This window comes from Antrostomus carolinensis, unplaced genomic scaffold (assembly GCF_000700745.2).
Source record: "Antrostomus carolinensis isolate BGI_N321 unplaced genomic scaffold, ASM70074v2 scaffold10061, whole genome shotgun sequence".
NCBI classification, from domain to species: domain Eukaryota; kingdom Metazoa; phylum Chordata; class Aves; order Caprimulgiformes; family Caprimulgidae; genus Antrostomus; species Antrostomus carolinensis.
Genome location: NW_010296333.1, coordinates 18,781 through 38,364, shown reverse-complemented (window position 1 = coordinate 38,364; position 19,584 = coordinate 18,781). Strand labels below are relative to the sequence as shown.

General features: G+C 38.8%; 1 protein-coding gene across 1 annotated transcript in view; it reads right to left on the bottom strand.

Annotated features, from left to right (window-relative positions):
* Positions 1-7,044: 7,044 nt before the first annotated feature.
* The window catches only part of TRANK1 (tetratricopeptide repeat and ankyrin repeat containing 1), a gene marked incomplete at both ends in the record, with an annotated part of 30,384 nt that continues 17,844 nt past the window's right edge, over positions 7,045-19,584 (bottom strand). Inside the window, 6 exons of the mRNA XM_029087535.1 lie at positions 7,045-7,153; positions 8,384-8,482; positions 10,018-13,094; positions 15,260-15,405; positions 16,295-16,427; positions 18,080-18,183. Coding sequence (XP_028943368.1) covers positions 7,045-7,153; positions 8,384-8,482; positions 10,018-13,094; positions 15,260-15,405; positions 16,295-16,427; positions 18,080-18,183 — 3,668 coding nt within the window. The remainder of the gene's footprint in view (positions 7,154-8,383; positions 8,483-10,017; positions 13,095-15,259; positions 15,406-16,294; positions 16,428-18,079; positions 18,184-19,584) is intronic.

The window sequence follows — 19,584 nt, the reverse complement described above, 5'->3', positions numbered from 1 at the left end:
GTATTCTAATCCAGATATCAAGGACTGGGCTTGAGACACTCTTTAAAGAGAAAGCACAAGAGTAATTAGATCAAAGAGGGAGATACTGTCTCATCATTGAGGTAAAACCTCCCAACTTCATTTTTATTCTGATATTGCAGTTTTCATAAAGAGAAACGTTTGTGCAGTTTGGGAATTTTTTGAATTTTGAGTGGTCAAAGGAAGTATCTTTCCCAAATATATATAATGGTCTATCCTTCAATCCATCTAGGTAGATAGGGTAGGTAATTTCATCCCACATTTTCAGCTTTTTTTCTAGTAATCTTTGTAGAATGAGTACAAAATGGGGATATCTGGAAGGTAAGCATCAGACAAGAAGTGGCATTTTCTCTTCTCTCTCACCCCAGTTTTGGTTAGCAAATATGGAGGAATTTGGAATATGGAGATGGAGATCCATAGTACAGCTTTGAACAGGGAGAAATTGTCTTTCTTCCCTAAGGACACAACTTCTTCAGATTATGCTCTATCAATCCTTATCAAAAGGCTTCAAGCAGAAAAGCAGATGCATCACTGATGCCAATTAAAGCCCCACACTATTTTACCAGGTGATTACAGTTCATATTAAAAGCTCATTACATCTAGAAGGGAATGTTTTCTGGTTGGGGAATGGTGACCAGTCCCAAGTGGTGGCTCCAGCCTTGGACAAGCATGAGTCAATCCTAGCAGTTGCTCAAGAGATTTATAGGTCATCCTGGCCAAAGGGGGATGACCCCAAAATATTACTTAACTAAAGATTTGGCATCTTTATCTTGATGACACAAAAACAAGAAGAGCTTCAAAAAATCCTCCAGCTAAACCAGGCGGAGGTAGCTATTTCTGAACTAGGCAACACAAAATGGGCAAGGTGAGGGGAAGAGGAAGGACTTATTTCCTTTGGCCTGGTGGTGGAAATAGGCAAAATTCTCCTCTCTCCACACCCATATTCACAGTTCAGTAACAAATAACGATCTAGTTTTAATTCCCAACACAAAACACATCCCGCACAACAACCAAAGCCTTTTCTTCCCCCCCCTATAAGAAGACTATCACAGAGCACGGAGCTATAAATATCCCAGCTCACAGGTACAGTTCATTGTACTACAAGTTTATTCCTTTTTAAAACATCAATGACTCCAGCAACCAAAGCAGAATGGTGAGAAACTGTGAAGATAACATTGGGAAATTCCTTCCTATTAGCTGGTGTTTAATCTTGTCAGAACAGCATCAGATTGAACAGCAGACACATTCAAAGTGACAGGGTCAAGAAAAAGTGAGAGTTGCCCAGGCATGTTATTTACAGAGACAAACAGAGTGACTTGGAAGCTGACAGATTTTTTTTTTTCACCACTTACTTCAGCTTGATTCCTCTGTTCTTTATGCAGTTCTCCAGCCAAGAGTTCCTTGTTAACTGCTCAAAATGCATCTTCAAGGAAACTTGATCATGTTTTATTTAGGAACTGTGGAAAATGTGGTTCTGTATTTGTTAAAACAAAGTATTTAAATGCTTTATATCCACCCAATAATCATGCTTCAAATAAATACAACAGCACTGCTAACCTACTCCTGCGCTTTTCAGTGAAAAATTATCATGGAAAAGCACCAGTTATCCTAAAAGCACCAGTTATCCTAAAAATCTCCCAACTCTAAAAACTGATGGGGTTATGTAAGCAATACTGATCTCTGTATTTAATGGACACAAAGGCAGTAGTAGCCTCATCACTATGGGGATAAGGTAATGTCACTTTGAACTTGACGTTGTAACAGAGTAGAGTGACTGGGGGAAGGGAAAGGGCTTCAGAAAAAGATGGGTGGCATTAGCAATCAGCCAAGACCAAGATATCAGGCTGCACCACCCATGGTCTGACCCTGTACCTCCATTATACATCCAGAACTGCCATATTTTGACAAAGTTGAGCATCTCAGCATGTTACCTACCTGTAAGTCCCACCAGGATCCAGAAAAGATCTACCTTAGTCCAGTAAAGGTTCTTGCACACCATGGCCATCCCCATAAAACAGAGTGGTCACTACTGACTAGGCTCTGAATCAGAGTGTTCTCTCAGGGAAGAGGAGATCCAGGTTTAACTCCACATCTCCTACAGCTTAGCAGAGGATAAGCTTTACTAGTGGCATTTCTTTTAACCTGTTTCACTGCATGACAAATTCAGCAGTGACTTATCAGAGAAAGGGTGCTCAACCCTGCCATGGCAACCAAGCAGCACTAACATGGGAGCTACAGGTCCACTTTTAAGGGCTGGTTGCTTTTTTTCAAATGTAGGACTACTAGTGTTGATACTTGCAACTGCAATGCATGTCTTCACTTCCTGAATGGGTCCCTCTTCCACCCAAAATAATCCTGAATTAAGTCACCTTCAGCAGCAGCTGTAGTGAATGCTCCTTTAGGCAGATCAGCACATGGCTCAGACCATCCACCTGGGAGGAGCAAGTTTGAAACCTGGCCCTCGCAGGAGCCTGGAGAAGTACTCCAGCCACCCAGCTGTTACATGACTACTCATCATCACATCCTCCTCCAACTAGGCTTTTTTCTGGCTGTCTCCTGGTGAAAATAAAGAACTCTGATCTGTTCTTTTGACAGAGAGACTACTGAAGGTTTCCATGCTGTGCACTTCAGACACTCTCCCACTCCCAGACTCCTCCAGTCAAAGCTCCAATGATACAGAGGGTCTGAAACTCACCTGTATTCAGCGTTTTCCTGTCATTATGTCTTTTAACATCTGAAACACCATTCCAGATCACTAGTACCTCTCAACTCAGTGCTCTTCTCTTTTGCTGCTTATCCAATACTGAGGTACCCAACTTTCTCCATAGGAAACAGGCACCTCATCTACTTCTGCTTCAGAGCCCTTTGAAGCAGATCCATGTTCAAGGGCACTTCTATTTTTGGGGATCCTGCCTAAAACTACTAGAAATGTAAAATTCCTGAGAGAAAGGTTGTATAATGCATGCAGAATGCCCCAAACTACAAAGATTCTGACTTTGACTGGGACATCACTAATACTGGAGTATCTCTAAGCTCAGCGTATCTAAGCTGACAAGGCAAGTCAGCTGCAGATCTCCTTGTACTGTTTTGCTCTAGCCTGACTATTTCTAGAGAAGCAGTCAACTTTTGAACAGCTCAAATGTTCTGTCCCTGATTGTTCAAAGGTAAAAACCTCATCCCATGATTTCATAAAGCATGTCTAGCACAAGACAAAAAAAATGTTACAACGAATAACTGAACTGGCATGTGATGTAGCTTCAGTAAAGATCTACTCACCCCTTCACAAAAGGGAATTACAAGGAGTTACTTCTGCAAGATTTAATGAAAACCACTTCCTGGCATCACTATTATTTATTTGCCTGCAAAATTTCTTAATAGATAACCTAATTATGTCAACTGTTTGCTAAAATTTCAGCACTGGTTTACACAGGATGATTCTAGAGTATCAATACTACTTAAACCACTAGCAATTGCATCTTTATTTAAATCATGAAGCTTTTTGTGCAGACTAAAAGGAAGATGGGCTAAGGGTAGGTAAAAAGCCTTCTACCAATTTCTTCCCAAACACTATTTCCACAGATCAAGCAGCACAGAATGATTGGAACAGACTTCAAAGACACTGCAACCCCCACCCTCTTGCAACAAGGCAGGATCAAGACAGCAAAGATGACAGTATGGATATACATCACCTATGCACATACACCTGCCATGCTCAGATCACAGGCTGAAAACAGTATTAGAAGTTCACCTCAGAAAACTGAAATAAATGCTCTAATTCTCACAGAGTTTGGGGTTTTTTTTGTAATGGCTATTAATCTGAAAATTCAACTGCTTTGGTTTATCTGACTCTAAGTTTTTCACATTGGCTTTATGTCAAGTCAGAAATTTTGGGGTATGAATGTACAAACAAAATAAAATATGTAAACTCCTCCACTCCCTGCCTCACCAGCTCTTATAAATGGGTGCTAGGGAAGACACTCAAGATTTCTGACTCTACTACACCAAGATAAACAAAAAGTATGAGTGTTGCCTGGTACTTTGCTAATACATTTCTGAGTTACATGCTAACTGAAAGCCTGAATGACAGATACGCTATAAATCTAATACACAGTGAGACACTTTAGTAAGTAGAGGTGTGAAGGTTTTCATGAAAACTGAACGCTTCAACACCAAAGGCAGAAGCTCAGCAGCAACGGCTTCATATAAAGAATGATGCTTCATAATCAGTTTTCAGTAAATAATGTCACAGGGATTGCTGGCAGGAACAACTTTTATTTTATTTATACTGAGATAAGACAATTTCTTCCCTCCTACGTTTTCAGTAAGCATAAAGGCAAAAGGCTTCCCTTTAGGAATGAAAGCAAACACCTAAAAAACCAGCAAGTGTTTATAAGTGTTTTGCTGAGTCAGAGTTTCTAACAGCTAATTGTTAGGAACGTGTTTTGGAATAAGACTGGGCACTATTATGAAACAATGCTTTTAAGAGGAAAAAAAAAAAGGTGGCAAGTACCCATCACTTACCACACAGTCCTCTGTATTAATATGAGGTTCAAGTAAGCAAGAGATTTTTTTCTTGATGAGTTTGGTGTAATCTTTTAGACCACAGCTCTGTCTTCCAACTACAGAAAATAGTTCAATTTTCTTTTTCATGAAGGTGTCATTTTTGTATCACCAGGGAGAGAGATTTTAAGTCACCCGTTTCTGTGCTTTTGAAGCCTTTTCTAAATTCTTTTCAAGTCAACATGGCTTAGACAGGCAGAAGTGGGTGGATTAGCTTGACAGCCTGCATCCACTGCTCGGCTCCAAGGGTTTCAGTGCAATGTGCATCTAACATGTACCAAGGCACCTGTCATGGCTTTTTGAGTCAAAGGCATTAGCTGGTGCCAGAACACTGGAGCTTCCACTGGGGGTGAGAAAAATCTTTAAACAAACAAAAAAACCACCCCAAGGGTATATGTTGGCAACCCCATTTTGCTAATTAGACATTCAAATAGGATTAAAGCACACAGACCAATTATCTGAAGAGCCTGCCATGGAAAAATAAAAGGTTTATATTTATTTATGCATACCATCAAAGGGAAAAAACCATTAAGCACTGAAATTGGACTGGAGATCCAACTAGATTTCCCATCTCCGCTTAAACATTACTGAAATCTTGGCTTAATATAGCTCTGAAACCATGCAACCTGAAATTTAAATTGTCATTAATTGTGGCTAGCAGTCAGTCTGTCACACCCTATTGAAATAGCTTCCATCTGGGAGTGTGATTTGCAGTCAGAGAATGACCAGTGGTTTGTATTGAACCATACCAGGGATCAGAAGTCCCTGCACCAAGGAAACACATGGGAGATTAAGTTCTTGAAACAATAAAACTTCTGTTCTTCCTACTCCTTCTTTGTTTTCTTTTTGCTTGGTGTTTTGCAATAACGTTTTTAAAGCTTCGTTTTTCCCATAAAGAGAAAGAAAAAGCATGATCGCTACATCTTTAAACTGTGGCCAGCAAGGATTTTTAAATTGTAATTGTCCTTCAAAAGTTCAGGTAGCATTTACTGCCATAAATGTAAATATTCAAGCCAAGAAACTAATCAGGAAAGTTTCTCGGAGTAATCTCAAAAGCAAAATACACATTATTATAGAAAACAAAGCCACAGAAGTTACATTAATGATCCAGCTTTCTTGATTTCTATACAGTGAGAGTGACTAGCATTACGTTTCATCAATGTATGTTTTAAAAATATCTTCTAGACACTTGCTTAAGCAACGAGGCTTCTTTAAGATGAAGCACTTAGTAAAGAGTCTTCTGGCAGACAACAGCAATTACAATGCAATAGATAACTATTACTGCTGCCCACGTTGCTCCGGTCTACAGTAGCATTTCATCTTTACCCATGTAAAGTGTCCCACTTCCACAACATTGAGCATAATAAAAAGTTCTTAAAGTTTTTCGCAAAAGGTAATTATTGAAACAACTTGTTATGTATACAAAGTGGCTCCCTTTTCAAGACAAAATATTTAAACAACTAAATTATACTCTAATTATGTTTAACATGCAAATACATTCGTTTAAAATGTTGCTAAAGGAGACTACAGTGTGTTGGAGACATGGAAATCCCAGAAGTAAACCAGCATCAGTATGAACTGATATTCTGGATCCAATTTATAAAACTCATTCATGTCATCAGTCACACACAGCTTTCAGAAAAAATTCAACAAGATCAAGTGATTTTAAAAATCTTACAGGTTTTATAAAAATGTCATTATACATTACAAAGTCTTTTATCAATTAAAACTTACAAAGCACTTAAAATGTGTAATACTCTTTTACAGAAAGTTATCTATATTTTAATATGTACAGGTAAGAGTTTCTATCAAAATGATCAAATAGAAGACTATCTATAATTTTCATACACATCTAATTAGAAATATGTACAGTGTCAAAAATATGAACGTGTTTAGAAATTACTATTCTTGCCTGTAAAAATAGAAAAGAGATACTGTAAGTACCTCACCTGAAGACTCAAAAATTTTCAAACGTAACAAGACTCAGAACACAGCAGTTTTACAATGGTAACCTAAAAACACCGATTAAAACCTCTTAAAAAAATCAGAGAAACTATCCTTCTATTTTTTTTGAGTATTCCAGCTTGGAAGAATGAGTATGTAAATTAACAGGGAAGAAAAAAAAGAAGACTAAGTGGAAAAATACCCCTGAGATAAGACAAACTTTTTTTCTTTTTACTTGTTTGTTTCTTTGGCTTTTTGTTACTTTCAAGCTACCACATAGGTTTGAAAGGAAATTTGTCCTGTCATAGGTTTTAACAATTACATCATCATCACATAAGTAATTATTCTGACACAATACAAGTAATTAAAAAAAACCAATAGCATAAGTTGCTCTTTTTCTTCAGACTCTTCCAACTTCTGACCCCATCCCTCTATTTTTCTTTTTAACAATTTTTTAACTCTAAAATTAGATTGTTAAGAGGATAGAAGAACTACCTTCCTTTTTTTTTTTTTTATAATTACCATTTCCCACATCTTCCTTTTTTTCTTAAGGGTTTTTTATAGACAAGTTCTTCAAAAGCCATGCTTTCATCTTCCACTTCATTTTCCAAGTTTTTCTCATGAGCAAAGCCTGTATTAAAAACAAGAAATGAATGCAGAATGGAAAACCCCAACACCTTTTCCTCTCAATAATATGACAAGCTATATCATTGCTATTTTATACATCAGCAAGGTACCTTCATATGTGTATAATCATGTTTAAGAAGTATTGGCCTTAATATGACAATGTGCTTAAGAGCTCTGCCAGGAAGCAGAGATTACTAAGCCACTTGCTGCACTAGTAATTAATTTTTGCACTGAAAAATCTGTTTCTATTGTTATTGCTTTTGCCTTTTTTAAAGAGTATGCCTCTCCTCTTTCAGGATTCAGTTTCAGCAGACAATATATTTGCTTATTGACTTCAAAGACAGACTATAATGTTGCTTGTGAGACTATGAGAGCACTCCCATGTAGTCTTATTAACTATATCTTTCTTGGAAAAGGAAGGTGTAACACAATGCTTTATCACAATCAAATTTCCTAAAATAAAACTTCTTTAATGCTTTACATACAGCACAGTTTGTAAGCCTGATCACTTCATTGCTGCCTTTTTATGCAATTGCTGCAATCCTACCACCTAAATATGTGCTTAAACCTAAATATTCAGGGAGGCACAATGAAGTCCTGAGCTTGACTAGTCTGCGATGCAATAGACTTCATCAACGTATGTTATTTTTGGTGCGAAACCAAGTGAAATGGAAGTGAAAACAAAAGAAAACCAACTGCATATATTTTTCCACAGAACTCTGAAAAGCAAGCTAAGGATTAGTTTTGTCAGTAAGTTGGTTTCCAAGAACTTGGATCCACACTGCCCATAAATGCACTGCTGCAGCAGAGTGAAGAAACAGCACTGTCTTATCGGTGAAGATGAAGACAGCTTTCTCTTCTGTCCCTCCTGCCCAAGTCTCTACCCTGAAAACTACACTTGAGCCATAGTTACAAGGGCATCTGCCTCTGGGCACACACAAGTATATTTTATGCAGGCTTGGATCTACTGAGGGCCAGGGGAGGAGGTCTGCTCTATTCTGGCCACCCTGTGACCAGCTGCAAGGCTCATGTTCTCTTTTGAAGAGCCACTAAGTAAAGGCTGGTCAACTCATGTTTTCCAGAGTGTCCCTATGGAGGTGCCTGTTTCTTGTTGCCTAGGGGGTAAGTGAATATCCACAACACTGCTGACGTGGAGACTAAAGTGATGCTAAGAGACCATTACAGAACAGTGTCCTCTAGGCAGTGCAGAAACCTCTGTAATTTGAAAACATACCTTCTTTTATGCTATGAGAGTCCATTTTCTTCAGCCACTTATGAGCCTCATCGATGGTGGCAACCAATTTGCTGGTATGTTTGGTCATTATTTCTTCAGCTGAAAGAGAGCACAATTAACATTCTGTGAGAATACTAGCTGAGAGATGGACAGTGGCTAAAAGCCAAGCCCAAAACGAAGTTACACAGAGCTGTGTTATGTGATGATACTGCAAAGCAAGAAGTCCCAGTCACCAGTGATCTCATGTGCAGGCAAATTCACTGCTGGGGATGGAGATGCTGTATGTGTAGATGCTGGATGTGTTACTCCCCATTCCAATCAACATTTCTAGCACTATCAGAGAGGAAGTTCTCCATCCTTGTTCTGTGCTTTTTAAGGTATAACTGAAACTCATTAAAACATCTCTGGTTTATCCATCTTTGGGTGTTAAAGTTCCTGGCTTTCATTATCCCTCTGAAATTACACTAGTCAAACATGGAACTGAGGTGTTGCAGCCCTCGCTTAACTGCACCATTAAGGACTTGAAAAGTGCTTATCAAAGTGAAGGAAAAGTAATCTCACACGCAAGTAATTTCTGTAAATATGTTTTCACTGAGTGGAAGAACAAGGTAACATTCATCAAGCAATTGTCATAATAAAATCAACTATAACCTAATTAAGCCTACTACATATATCTTATTTGTCACTAGCATGGTTCATTGAGCTGAAAGACAACTAAATAATAAGCAAAACTTTATGGACTTCATCCATATGTAAAAGCTTTCCACTAGGAGTAAAGATAAAGCTTAAACATGAAGACAACAACCTAACATCTAGTTACAAATTTAACATATTTCACTGATCAGAGCTGACGAACATATCAAATATTACAGTTTTTCATTACTGTCAGACATCACAGGCAAAGTGACAACTTGACAGTGCTGGTGGATTTCTACAACTAATGCCAGTAACAATGTTTTGATTTAAGATGTCACTTTCCTCCAAGCAAGTACCCCAAACAATTGTGCTCCTAAGCCACTCCTTCAGTGATTCAATTGTGACTACAAAAATCAGCATATAATATGCTTTAAGCATACGGGGGGAGGGATCAAATATCAATATGTATCTCTTAAGTACCATAATTTACTAGACTTTATAATACCAGGGTTGCCTTTGCATGCCTGACATCCCACAGATTTGCAGTTAAGTATCCACTTTTGTCCAGCCCTAGCAAAATTACAAGTTCAAGGGTAGACTAGTCAGAGAAACCCTTAAATAAAGACTTCAACACTCTACCCCTGCATATCCAAATTACTATGGCTGTCAGAACTAAATAAGTAGGAAACAGTAGAAAAATTACTTGGTCTAATGTAACAGGCTGCTGTAAGACTGGAAAAATTCAGAGGACATAGCACATCTGATCACATAGTTGAAATTCACTTTACCTGTACCATCTGATGGATGAACTTTATGCTTGGAAGAGGTGAATGTATTTTTTTATTTTTTTTTTAGTATTTTCAGCTGTCTTAGTTACTCTTTTCCTCAGCTACCTGAAATACCTTTCTCTTGACTACATTAATTAGTTTTGTCAGGTCTAGAAGTTTAGCCACAAATGACATATTAAATGGTTTAAAAGAAAACTGGAAAAGTCGTACCTTTAGCCCAGGTTTTTCTCTCATAGATTTCCTCTACTGCATCGGCAATCTTCTTAATGTTCTCTTTGATTTTTCTCTGGCGTAAGTTGGAACCTTCTTTATATGCTAAATGATCTTGGGTGTAAGTCTTTTCAGCAATGGCATCCACTACTTCCAGTCCATCATATACTATTGGATCTATCTTTCTTCTGAAAAAGTCAGCATAGTATCTGTAGGCAGCATGATTATTTCTGTGTTCGTCTGTGTTTCTGTGCTCTAGGTAAGCCTCACTGGCCACAGAAACTGCATTTCCTTCTGCATGCAACTTTTCATCCCTGCTGACCTCTGTTTGTGTCACAGCTTCAGAAGTGTCTGCCTCCACGTTTTCTGACCGGTTGAAATAGTTCTCAGAGCTCTGGATAAATCTTACTCCACAGAGGTCACACTGGGTTTGGTCAATATCTGCTTTTTTGAAGATCTCTGATAAAAATTCCTCTCCTTCCATTGCAACAGGCTCAGCTTTGGAGCAGGCCTTCCTTTTCCACTTGATGCACAAAGAAATGAAATGGAAGACATGACGCAGCTGGCGTTGAGCAGATGCTTTCTGTTCTTGCTTCTGTTGCTTGCTAAGTGCAATGACTTCCAGGGGATCTTTCTGGTCCTCTAAGCAATGAACCCTTTCAAGTTCCTTTTCTAGCTGATCAGAGTATTCTGTCTTATCCAAATAAGTCATAAAACTGTCAAGGTTTACGGTTTCATACAGGATGCCCCGTATGGGTGGATGCCCCTGAGTGTACGCAGAGTCCCACCTCCATCGGCAGTCAACTAAGAACTCTGCGTCTCGCTCTGTCAGAAGCTCTTGCAGTCCCACAGCGATTTCTCTGACATGTGTAGCATCACTCACTTTTCCCACAACCCTTAGCAATCTTTCAGGCACTTTAGAGGGAGAGTCTGTTCTCATTGATTGCAGCATTGCCTTGATTTTAGGAAAGTGGTGGTACAAGAGGGATCTATATTTAGAATACTGGACCTGGTCAGCATTCAGTAACATCACTAAGCACAGCACTACAGTCCGCTCAGCCTCCCCTGAAGTTATGCAATCAGGATCCTCAAAAGCATCCAGAAGGACGTTGAACTTTCCATTAACTCCACACAAAACTTCTGCTAGATAACAGAGATGGTTTTTGAAACTCTGGACAGCTACATATGCATCCTTTGGTCTATACTCCTGTATTATAGAAAATGTGTCTCTAGGTTCCTTGTTACGGTCCTTGCTTCTGAACAAAAACTCCCAGTAGTGAATGAGAGCAATGTAACTCTTTGGAAAGCAGAGAGTAATGTTCTTGGAGAGACGCATCAGGACAGCACAACAGAGAATATACTGGAATTCCAACAACATAACCGTATTTCCTATGCTGGGAATCAGGTACCTTGTGCATTTCTTGACCAGGACATTCATAAAACGGAAAAAAAACCTTTTACAGTTTTCTGGGTTCTTATGAGCATAGAATTGCTCAAGTGAATTTTCAAGAAGTCGAATGAAGCACAAGTGTGTTCTCCCTGCACTGCTGACATTTTTGTCAGGTAGCAACATACCATGTCTGCCCTCTATTCCTTTGGTCTTTCCTCCTTGGCCTTTACTCTTTGGGAAGTTTTTTGTGTTTGACAAAGCAAAGCTTAGTTCTTTGTTATAATCATCCTCTTCCTTAAAAAGAAGTTTCTCAAATTCTTCAGGATATCCTGAAGATAAGATGAAACCTTGCATGGCACTTAGCCACAAGTCAGTTGATTCTCTTCTGGCTGCAGTGGCTTCCTTTTTAAACTTAAATGTGATGTATTCCTTCAATATTGCTCTACAGGGTTTGGAAATAGCATTACTGAATTCCAGTATTTCTTTGCACGCCTTTGGGTTCTCAGACAGTACTCTCAAATGAAAATGATTAGGAAAAAACATTTCTAGGAGGGCTTTACATGATGCGTATTTGTCAACAGTCAAAATGTCATCCAAGCTTTTGCACTGATTCAGTAGCTCTTTAGGGAAAGTGCATGTGGCTTCCAACAGCAGTCCATTTATTGCCACCAGATGCATTTTACACTGAAATATTGTCTTTGCTTCATGGCGCAACAAGGGCTTATGGAAACCCTTACAGGTTTTATCTTCACAGTTCAAGCCAACTATGAACTTCATACAAATATCAGGGTAATGCCTGTTCAGTAACTCACGGGTGATAGAGCACAACCTGCTTAACAAATGCTGCTTCAAAGCTGATTTTACCTCCTCTGTGCTTACTGAGAAATCACCTTTTGTCTTCTTCTCTTTTAGACCTGGCTTGTCTAACAAAAACTTGAGAATGGGTTCAGCTTCATTTTGAGACACCTGGCAACTGTCACCCGTTGGGACAATCCCAAAATAGGCAAAGCATGACTTCACCATATCTTTCTCCACATTGGTGGCTGCTTTCTTCAAAGCCCTAACCAGACTCAGAAGAGCCATTAAGCCGCGCGTTGCCATGAAAAGGATGTTCTGGGTAGGATTGCTGTGGTGAGATAATGCAAAGAGAGCTTCGACTGCACCAGCAGAATGATTCAGAGACAGGAACTGACTGTATGCACTGCTCAGCTTTGTGAAGTCTCCCCTCAGAGCTCCCTGCAAAAACACAGCCTCAGCAATGCCAGACTTCTGTTCAGTTTGTTCACAAAGTTCAAGGGCTTCTCTGAGGATGGCCTCCACATCTGCCAGGTCCGATTCAGAACAGCGAGTCGCACTGGCACGTGCTGCAGCAAGCAAACACGATGCACGGAACTCTTTGACAGCTGTGAGGTTGGCTGCTTCCAGAGCAAAACCGTGTTGTTTCATTAACTTTGCAGCCTCTTCCTCTCGACCTTCCCTTTTCAGTAAGTCTGCTGTTTGGCGCAAGCATCCACGAGACTTCAGAAACTCAAGCTGATCCTCTATATCAAGTTTTGAGAGGACTTGCATCATTTCCTCAGTTCTGTTCATATTCAGGTACTTTGCAGCTGCTTCCAAATACAACTGGTTTGCTGTACATGAGAGTTTGGAAACCATTTGGCCTTTTGTGTTTAACATCTCTTCATATCTGAAATAATAGATACATCATTTTACTACCACAGATGACTAACCTAGACAAAAAAAAAAAAAAAATACTGCATTTTTTAAAAGCCTCCAAAACAGTAAACAAATAGCTGGCCTCATAAGCCCTTCCTCCAAAAAGGTCAACTATTTCAAGTGATATGTCTGTCATGCAAAAAAACAATCACATCAGAAATAATTTAGTTACAACATCAGGTGGTCTGAAGCAAGATCATTAAATATCCTGGTACAAACAAGTTCACAAAGTTTACAGCATTAGTGAATCTTTCTCTATGCTGTTAAAGCACTGTACAAATTTTAATCCCATTTTGCCAGTGATAATCTCCTGTTTATCAAAGTCATCATCAATATAGAATGGTTTTTTATACTAACAGAAGTCAGAATGAAATAAATCAGAATTGCAATGAACTCTCCACAGGTCAATATAGATAATATCCTGTAAAATTTATATAAACCAGCCAGTTTAGAGAACTCTTTCGATTCTGTCGTACATATCTACATATACTTTGCTGCTTATTGAGTACCTGAGCAAAATACCTGGTTGCATCTTTCAAAACATGGACTTTAAAACACTCAGTTATTAATTATTATTGGCTGATGTGAAATTATTAAGATATCCCCTAAGCCAGACTTGCAAAAGTATTCTGTCCTGCATGCTGAGAATGAGTAATTTTTTCCTGATGGGCGAGTAAATTATCATTAGCCTTTCATTTTTATCTATTTCATTATAAATGTGGGAGTGCAGATTCTTGAACCTATGCTGATGAATTTGCATTAATGATCTGGGGACACTGATTTAAAATATCATTAGTTGGTAAGGTCACTTAGTGCCTGAACTTTTTGATCAAACTATCTCTACATATTAAACAAGCTTTAGTCCTTCAAAAAAACCAGTGACCATTACTGAAGGTACATCACAAAGGATTTCAGTGAAAGTGTGTAACTGCAGGCCTTCCTAAAATTCTAATTACTGTATATATATTCTTTAAAAGTCAAATCAATTTATGTGTAATGAAAGGTGTGGCCAATAAATAAACTGTTTATGCAAAAATGTGCTAATGAGGTCACAGGGCTGGTGCCAGATGCAAAGTTCTGTCAAAAAGATACTAATAAAAATCAGTTTATCAAGCACAGTGCAAGGCAGTTCCTAACTGCCCTGAGCCAGCACAGGGGAGATGGTGTGGAAAAGCTCAGCTCACAGACTGGGACCCAGAACCTCTCACAGAGAGAGCACAAGCTGGTCATTTAAATTACTATTCATTACTCTTAAGCTGGAGATTTTGGGAGACTAACAGTTCATTTGCCACAACAAGTGCCGCATTATATACCATACACCTAATGGTTCTTCTCCTACAGAAGTCACTGACAAAGTGGCCAAGTCCATTACTATTTCACTCTCAAAACAGAAGTATTAAATACTTCTATTAAATGTTTTTGTCATTTACTGTAAGAACCTAGTTCAGAGGACTGGCTGAAGGAGAACTTCAGCCTGGAGCATCTCCCGTATGAGGAGAAGCTGAGAGAGCTGGGACAGCTTGGAGAAGAGGAGACTGAGGGGGGATCTTATCAATGTCTATAAATATCTGAAATGTGGGGGCCAAATGGATGGGGCCAGGCTCTTTTCAGTAGTACCCAGTGACAGGACAAGGGGCAATGGGCAAAAACTGGAACACTGCAAGTTCCACACAAACCTAAGGAAAAACTTCTTTACTGTGAGGGTGTTGGAGCACTGGGACAGGCTGCCCAGAGAGGCTGTGGAGTCTCCATCTCTGGAAACCCGCCTGGACACTTTCCTGTGCAACCTGTTGTAGGGAACCTGCATTGGCAGGGGGGTTGGACTAGATGATCTCCTGAGGTCCCTTCCAAACCCTACAGTTCTGTGATTCTGTAACTTGTATGACTATTAACACAGACTGGAAAAAATTCCCAGGAAAATGAAGCTAGTCACTGCTCCAGCTGTGAATGCAGTAGAATGTTTTCACCATTTTATCATGACCTAAGTGAGAATGCTGACAAAGTTAATTTAATTTCGTATAAAACAAAGTCATCAGCCAAAACTCTTGTGAAAATTTTACAGTGAGCCAGCTGTATTATGTTGAATTTGGAAATGGAAAACAGAATTATATTCCAATACTGTCTTAGAAGACATACCTTTCAACTGCCTTTGCTGCTTCTTCATAGAGTTCTTCCTGACAATACATTTTAATTGCCAGATCAAACTCCTCAATTCGTTCATAACATTCAGATGCTTCTTTGTAGCACTGGCTCTTCTGATAGTAAACTGCAGCATCTTTCATCTGCAATGCAGAAGTCAGAAATGAAACTGAAGTGCTCTAAACAGTCAAAACTAAACGAACGGAATAAAGTCATTCCATCATGTAGGTATCGCAGAGAAGCACACTTTAATAAAATGTAATTAAACTATCTGAATGTAATCAAATACATATTAAAGTAACCATCATTAAAACTGAACAGATTTTTTAAAACTTTCAAAATATTTGTGCCTGAAAAACTAGAATGTAAAAGTAAAGGTATTACACAGGACTTCCAAAGTACTTTTTATTCACCCAGCTCTGCCTGTTATTAAAAACCACCACACACACTTCTGTTGATTTGCACATTTCTCAGAATCAACAGGATTAAATTAGAACAGTTGTAGATGCAGAGTGGGAACCCTACCCTTGTATCTTAAACTTTAAATATTTGGGAACAATTACTTTACATTCTTTTAAGGGAAATGCACCGTGGATAAAAACTGCAATTAAATATCCTCATACACTTAGAAAATTATTGTTAGTACATTACTTAATCCTTACAAGTTTCAAGGTTCCATTTAGATGGCTGTAATCAGTGAAGTTTCAATATCAGAGTACTGAATGAAGAAACAGCTTAAGTTTCATTAAATCAGTCATTAATTAACTTTTAACTGCAAAGCAGAAGTGACTGATGGTGACATTTGAGGAAAGCCAAAGAAATAAACCTAGACTGCGTAATTGCATCATTGTCCTCTACATTGCTCTTCTGGCTATTCTGTGACAAATGCTTCCTCTTGAATGGCCCAGCTTAAAGAGCTGTTTTAATTCAGCTACAACCATGTCACTTGTTACCTGATGAGTAATATGAGGGGAAAAAAAGCTGTAGGAAGAGGAAAGTGATAAGGAGAAGACAGTTTAAAGGATTTATTACCTTTCCTAGCTTTTTACACAGTTCTGCACAAAGCCGGAACTCCTTTGATTGAAACAGACATTTTAGTGATAGTTTTGGTTCTCCACATTCCAGGTAAGTTTTAGCCAATGTCATATATTCCATCTGTTTTTCCCTGTAGAAAGTAAGAGAAAATTACCATTTATATCCAAATTAAGTCTATGATCACACGATCTGCTACTGAGTCCAACCAACACCCGGCATCATGTGTATTTCATACGCAACCTGGTGAGGTATTACCTTATAATTAGTCGTATTTTGGGCTGACCCTGTTTGGTCCAGAAATCTGTTACAGAATCTCCCTGCTCTGGCATTAAAAAGCTTTTTAAAAAAAAAAAAAAAAAAATTCTCAAACTATGTATACTAATGTGGTTTTGTCCTGCTTCTCTTTTTTTATAGCTTAACTTTCTCCTTCTTCCTTTCTGCTGTTTTGCCCCAGTGCCACTAAATACAACAAACAAATTTGTTCTCAGCTTTTGTTCTGTATAACTAAACAAGCTCAGCCTTTCTGGTATCATCTCAGGGTATTTATTTTCTTCCTAGACCTAATCTGAATTCATCATTCTTGAGCCTGGAGGACCAGAATCGTACAGAGCATTTCACATTATAGAGCACACAGGAATCTTGCTTATGCTTTGTACACTAGCATTAATACCTCTACTAGAAAATAATGCCACTTTCACAGCTTCATTGTTACATATGTTCTGTCAACTTAACGTATCCTAATATGCCCAACTTCTCAAATTTTATCCAGCTGACAAGCACCTCAGCTTACAGCCATCTGAAAAAAAGTTTTTTCAGTCCCATCAACAAATTCGCTACGATCACAAAATTTTATGAATATCCTTCTATTAGTAGCCCTGGCTAGAAGTATAAAACAGGTAATTAAAAAAAGGTAAAGCCTTGATTAACTCCAGTAATAACATCTCTCCAGACCTCCCCCATTCTCCCTTCAGTGATAGCTTCCTCTGCTCTAGTCATTCCTTACCCACTCCACTATCACTGTTAGTTTTCAGCCTCCTCAGTATGAACAGGAATTAATCCACTTAGGTCTAGAGTCCTCCTCATGAAGTTTTTTCCTGTCTTATTTGAGACAAGTCCCAAACAGTTTTTCAGCCTTTTCAGGAAATTGCAAACTTTCTCCCCTGTCAAATCCTAGAACTACTTTGTACAGTTGACAGTACGAACAAAATGATTCATCTTAAAATCTGTCCCTTTAAAACTGCCCTTTGGTTCAGACCTAGTTCTACTTGTTTAGTTTGGATCAACCCTAACACTAATTTTACCTCAAAGCTCACTTTGTTGGCAGCTTTTCTTCTCCAGTGTAGCACACCATTTCTTCTTCTGTGTTAAGTGAATATGTAGTGGAATTAACTGGAGTTGAGCACTGCGGATTGCACATGCTCTTCTATCTACATCTAAGAGTATAAAGCCTCTTGAGGCAACACAAATCATGTTCCTTTTCCTTTACATAACCAGTAAACCCTTTTTGATGGCTCCACCTAGTTTAGACAGCCTATGGTGCACAACTGCTCTCCCTACCCCCCAAAGGCAGCAGTGCCCCAGATCCTGTTGGAACCATGCTAGACTTTCCAATTTCTTAAATCTCTTTTGCCACCCACAGATAAAGATGTGAAGACACCTCACGTGCGCGGTTCTCCAATGTCTCTTGTCCAGACCCGTAACTGTGGTGGCAATCCCCCCCTGCACACACCCATGAGGTCTGGCACTGCAGAATGAGACTCACTCATTGGCTTTTACACTTACCTGGGGCTAATTTTCTTTGAGTGCACTTTGAGAACAGCATCATGTGCCAGGGCCAGTTTTGACTTCTCAGTTGCTCCTCCCTTTTGGTAACATTTGGCTGCTACCTGGAGTGAAATCATACAGAGCATTCACACATGTGCATCCAGCCCACGGCTTATCACTTAAAATCAATACTTAATTTTACAGTCACTGTAATGGAAAACAGAAAGATCAGCAGGGTGCTTGGAAAAAGGAAAAGGTAAGACATTGCAGTGTGTTTTTAGGACAAAAAGAAAAACTTCTAAGTCAGTCCACATGTGACTATCACAATTAGAATTTTAATTACAATGTTTTACATGGAAGCAGTGAAAGCAAAATTCCCGGTAGGCTGACAGAAGAAAGAGCACATGCAATTTGAATGATGGCCTAAACCATTAATGGGTAAGTCACCAGGCATCTACAACAGGAATTCTATTAATAAGAGTTAGGAAAACCAATGTGTGCAAAGTTAAATCAAAAAGAGTGGAACATTTATTCATGCTTTTACCATACCAGGCCCTTTTTGTGATGAGCTAAAGAGAAACAGCAGGAGTTACCATGCTCCTAGCAAGGTTTGATTCATTATCACCTTGCTCATTCTGCAACACCATTATTTCTTTATTCTATCCATTAATTTAGTATTTGCTTCTGTTTGGAAATTGCACGTTGCAAGCCACTCTTAGAACTGCCAAATTCACCAGATAATTTATTCTTAATGTAGCAACAATAAGCAATGATCAGGGTCATAAAGAAAACAGAATAGCAGATAATATATCTAATATATTTCAGATTTCAAGATGAAATTTTTTCAGCTGTGTGGTTTTCAGCTAAACACTTTTCTGTCCATTTAGGAAATTGCCTTTTTTTTTTTTTTTTTTTTCAAAGGCAGATAAAGACTGTCTGTATAGTGGCAGCTGATTATTTTGATTTTTGCCTTGTTATAAATATATATTTTCCATATTAAAAAATAATATGTTACTATCAGCAAAAAAAAAGGAAGCTTTCCTTCTGCCATGATCAAAAAAGTATCCAAAATTTTATTTTATAGAATCATAGAATATCTCAAGTTGGAAAGGACTCATAAGGATCATTGAGTCCCACTCTCTGCTCCTTGCAGGACTACCTAAAACTAAACCATATGGCTAAAAGCATTGTCCAGATGTTCCTTAAATTCTGACAGGCTTGGTGCCATGACCACTTCCCTGGGGACACTGTTCCAGTGACTTAGTGAAGAGACTTTTCTTAACATCCAATCTGAACTTCCCTTGATGCAGCTTCATTCCACTTCCTCGTATCCTGTTGCTGGTCACCAGAGAGAGGTGATCAACACCTTTCTCTCCGCTGCCCTCCTTGAGGAAGCTATAGACTGCAATGAGGTCACCCCTCAGCTTTCTCTTCTCTAAGATGAACAAGCCAACTGACCTCAGCTGCTCCTCCTAAGTCTTGCTCTCAAGATCTTTCATCATCTTGGCTGCCCTCCTCTGGAC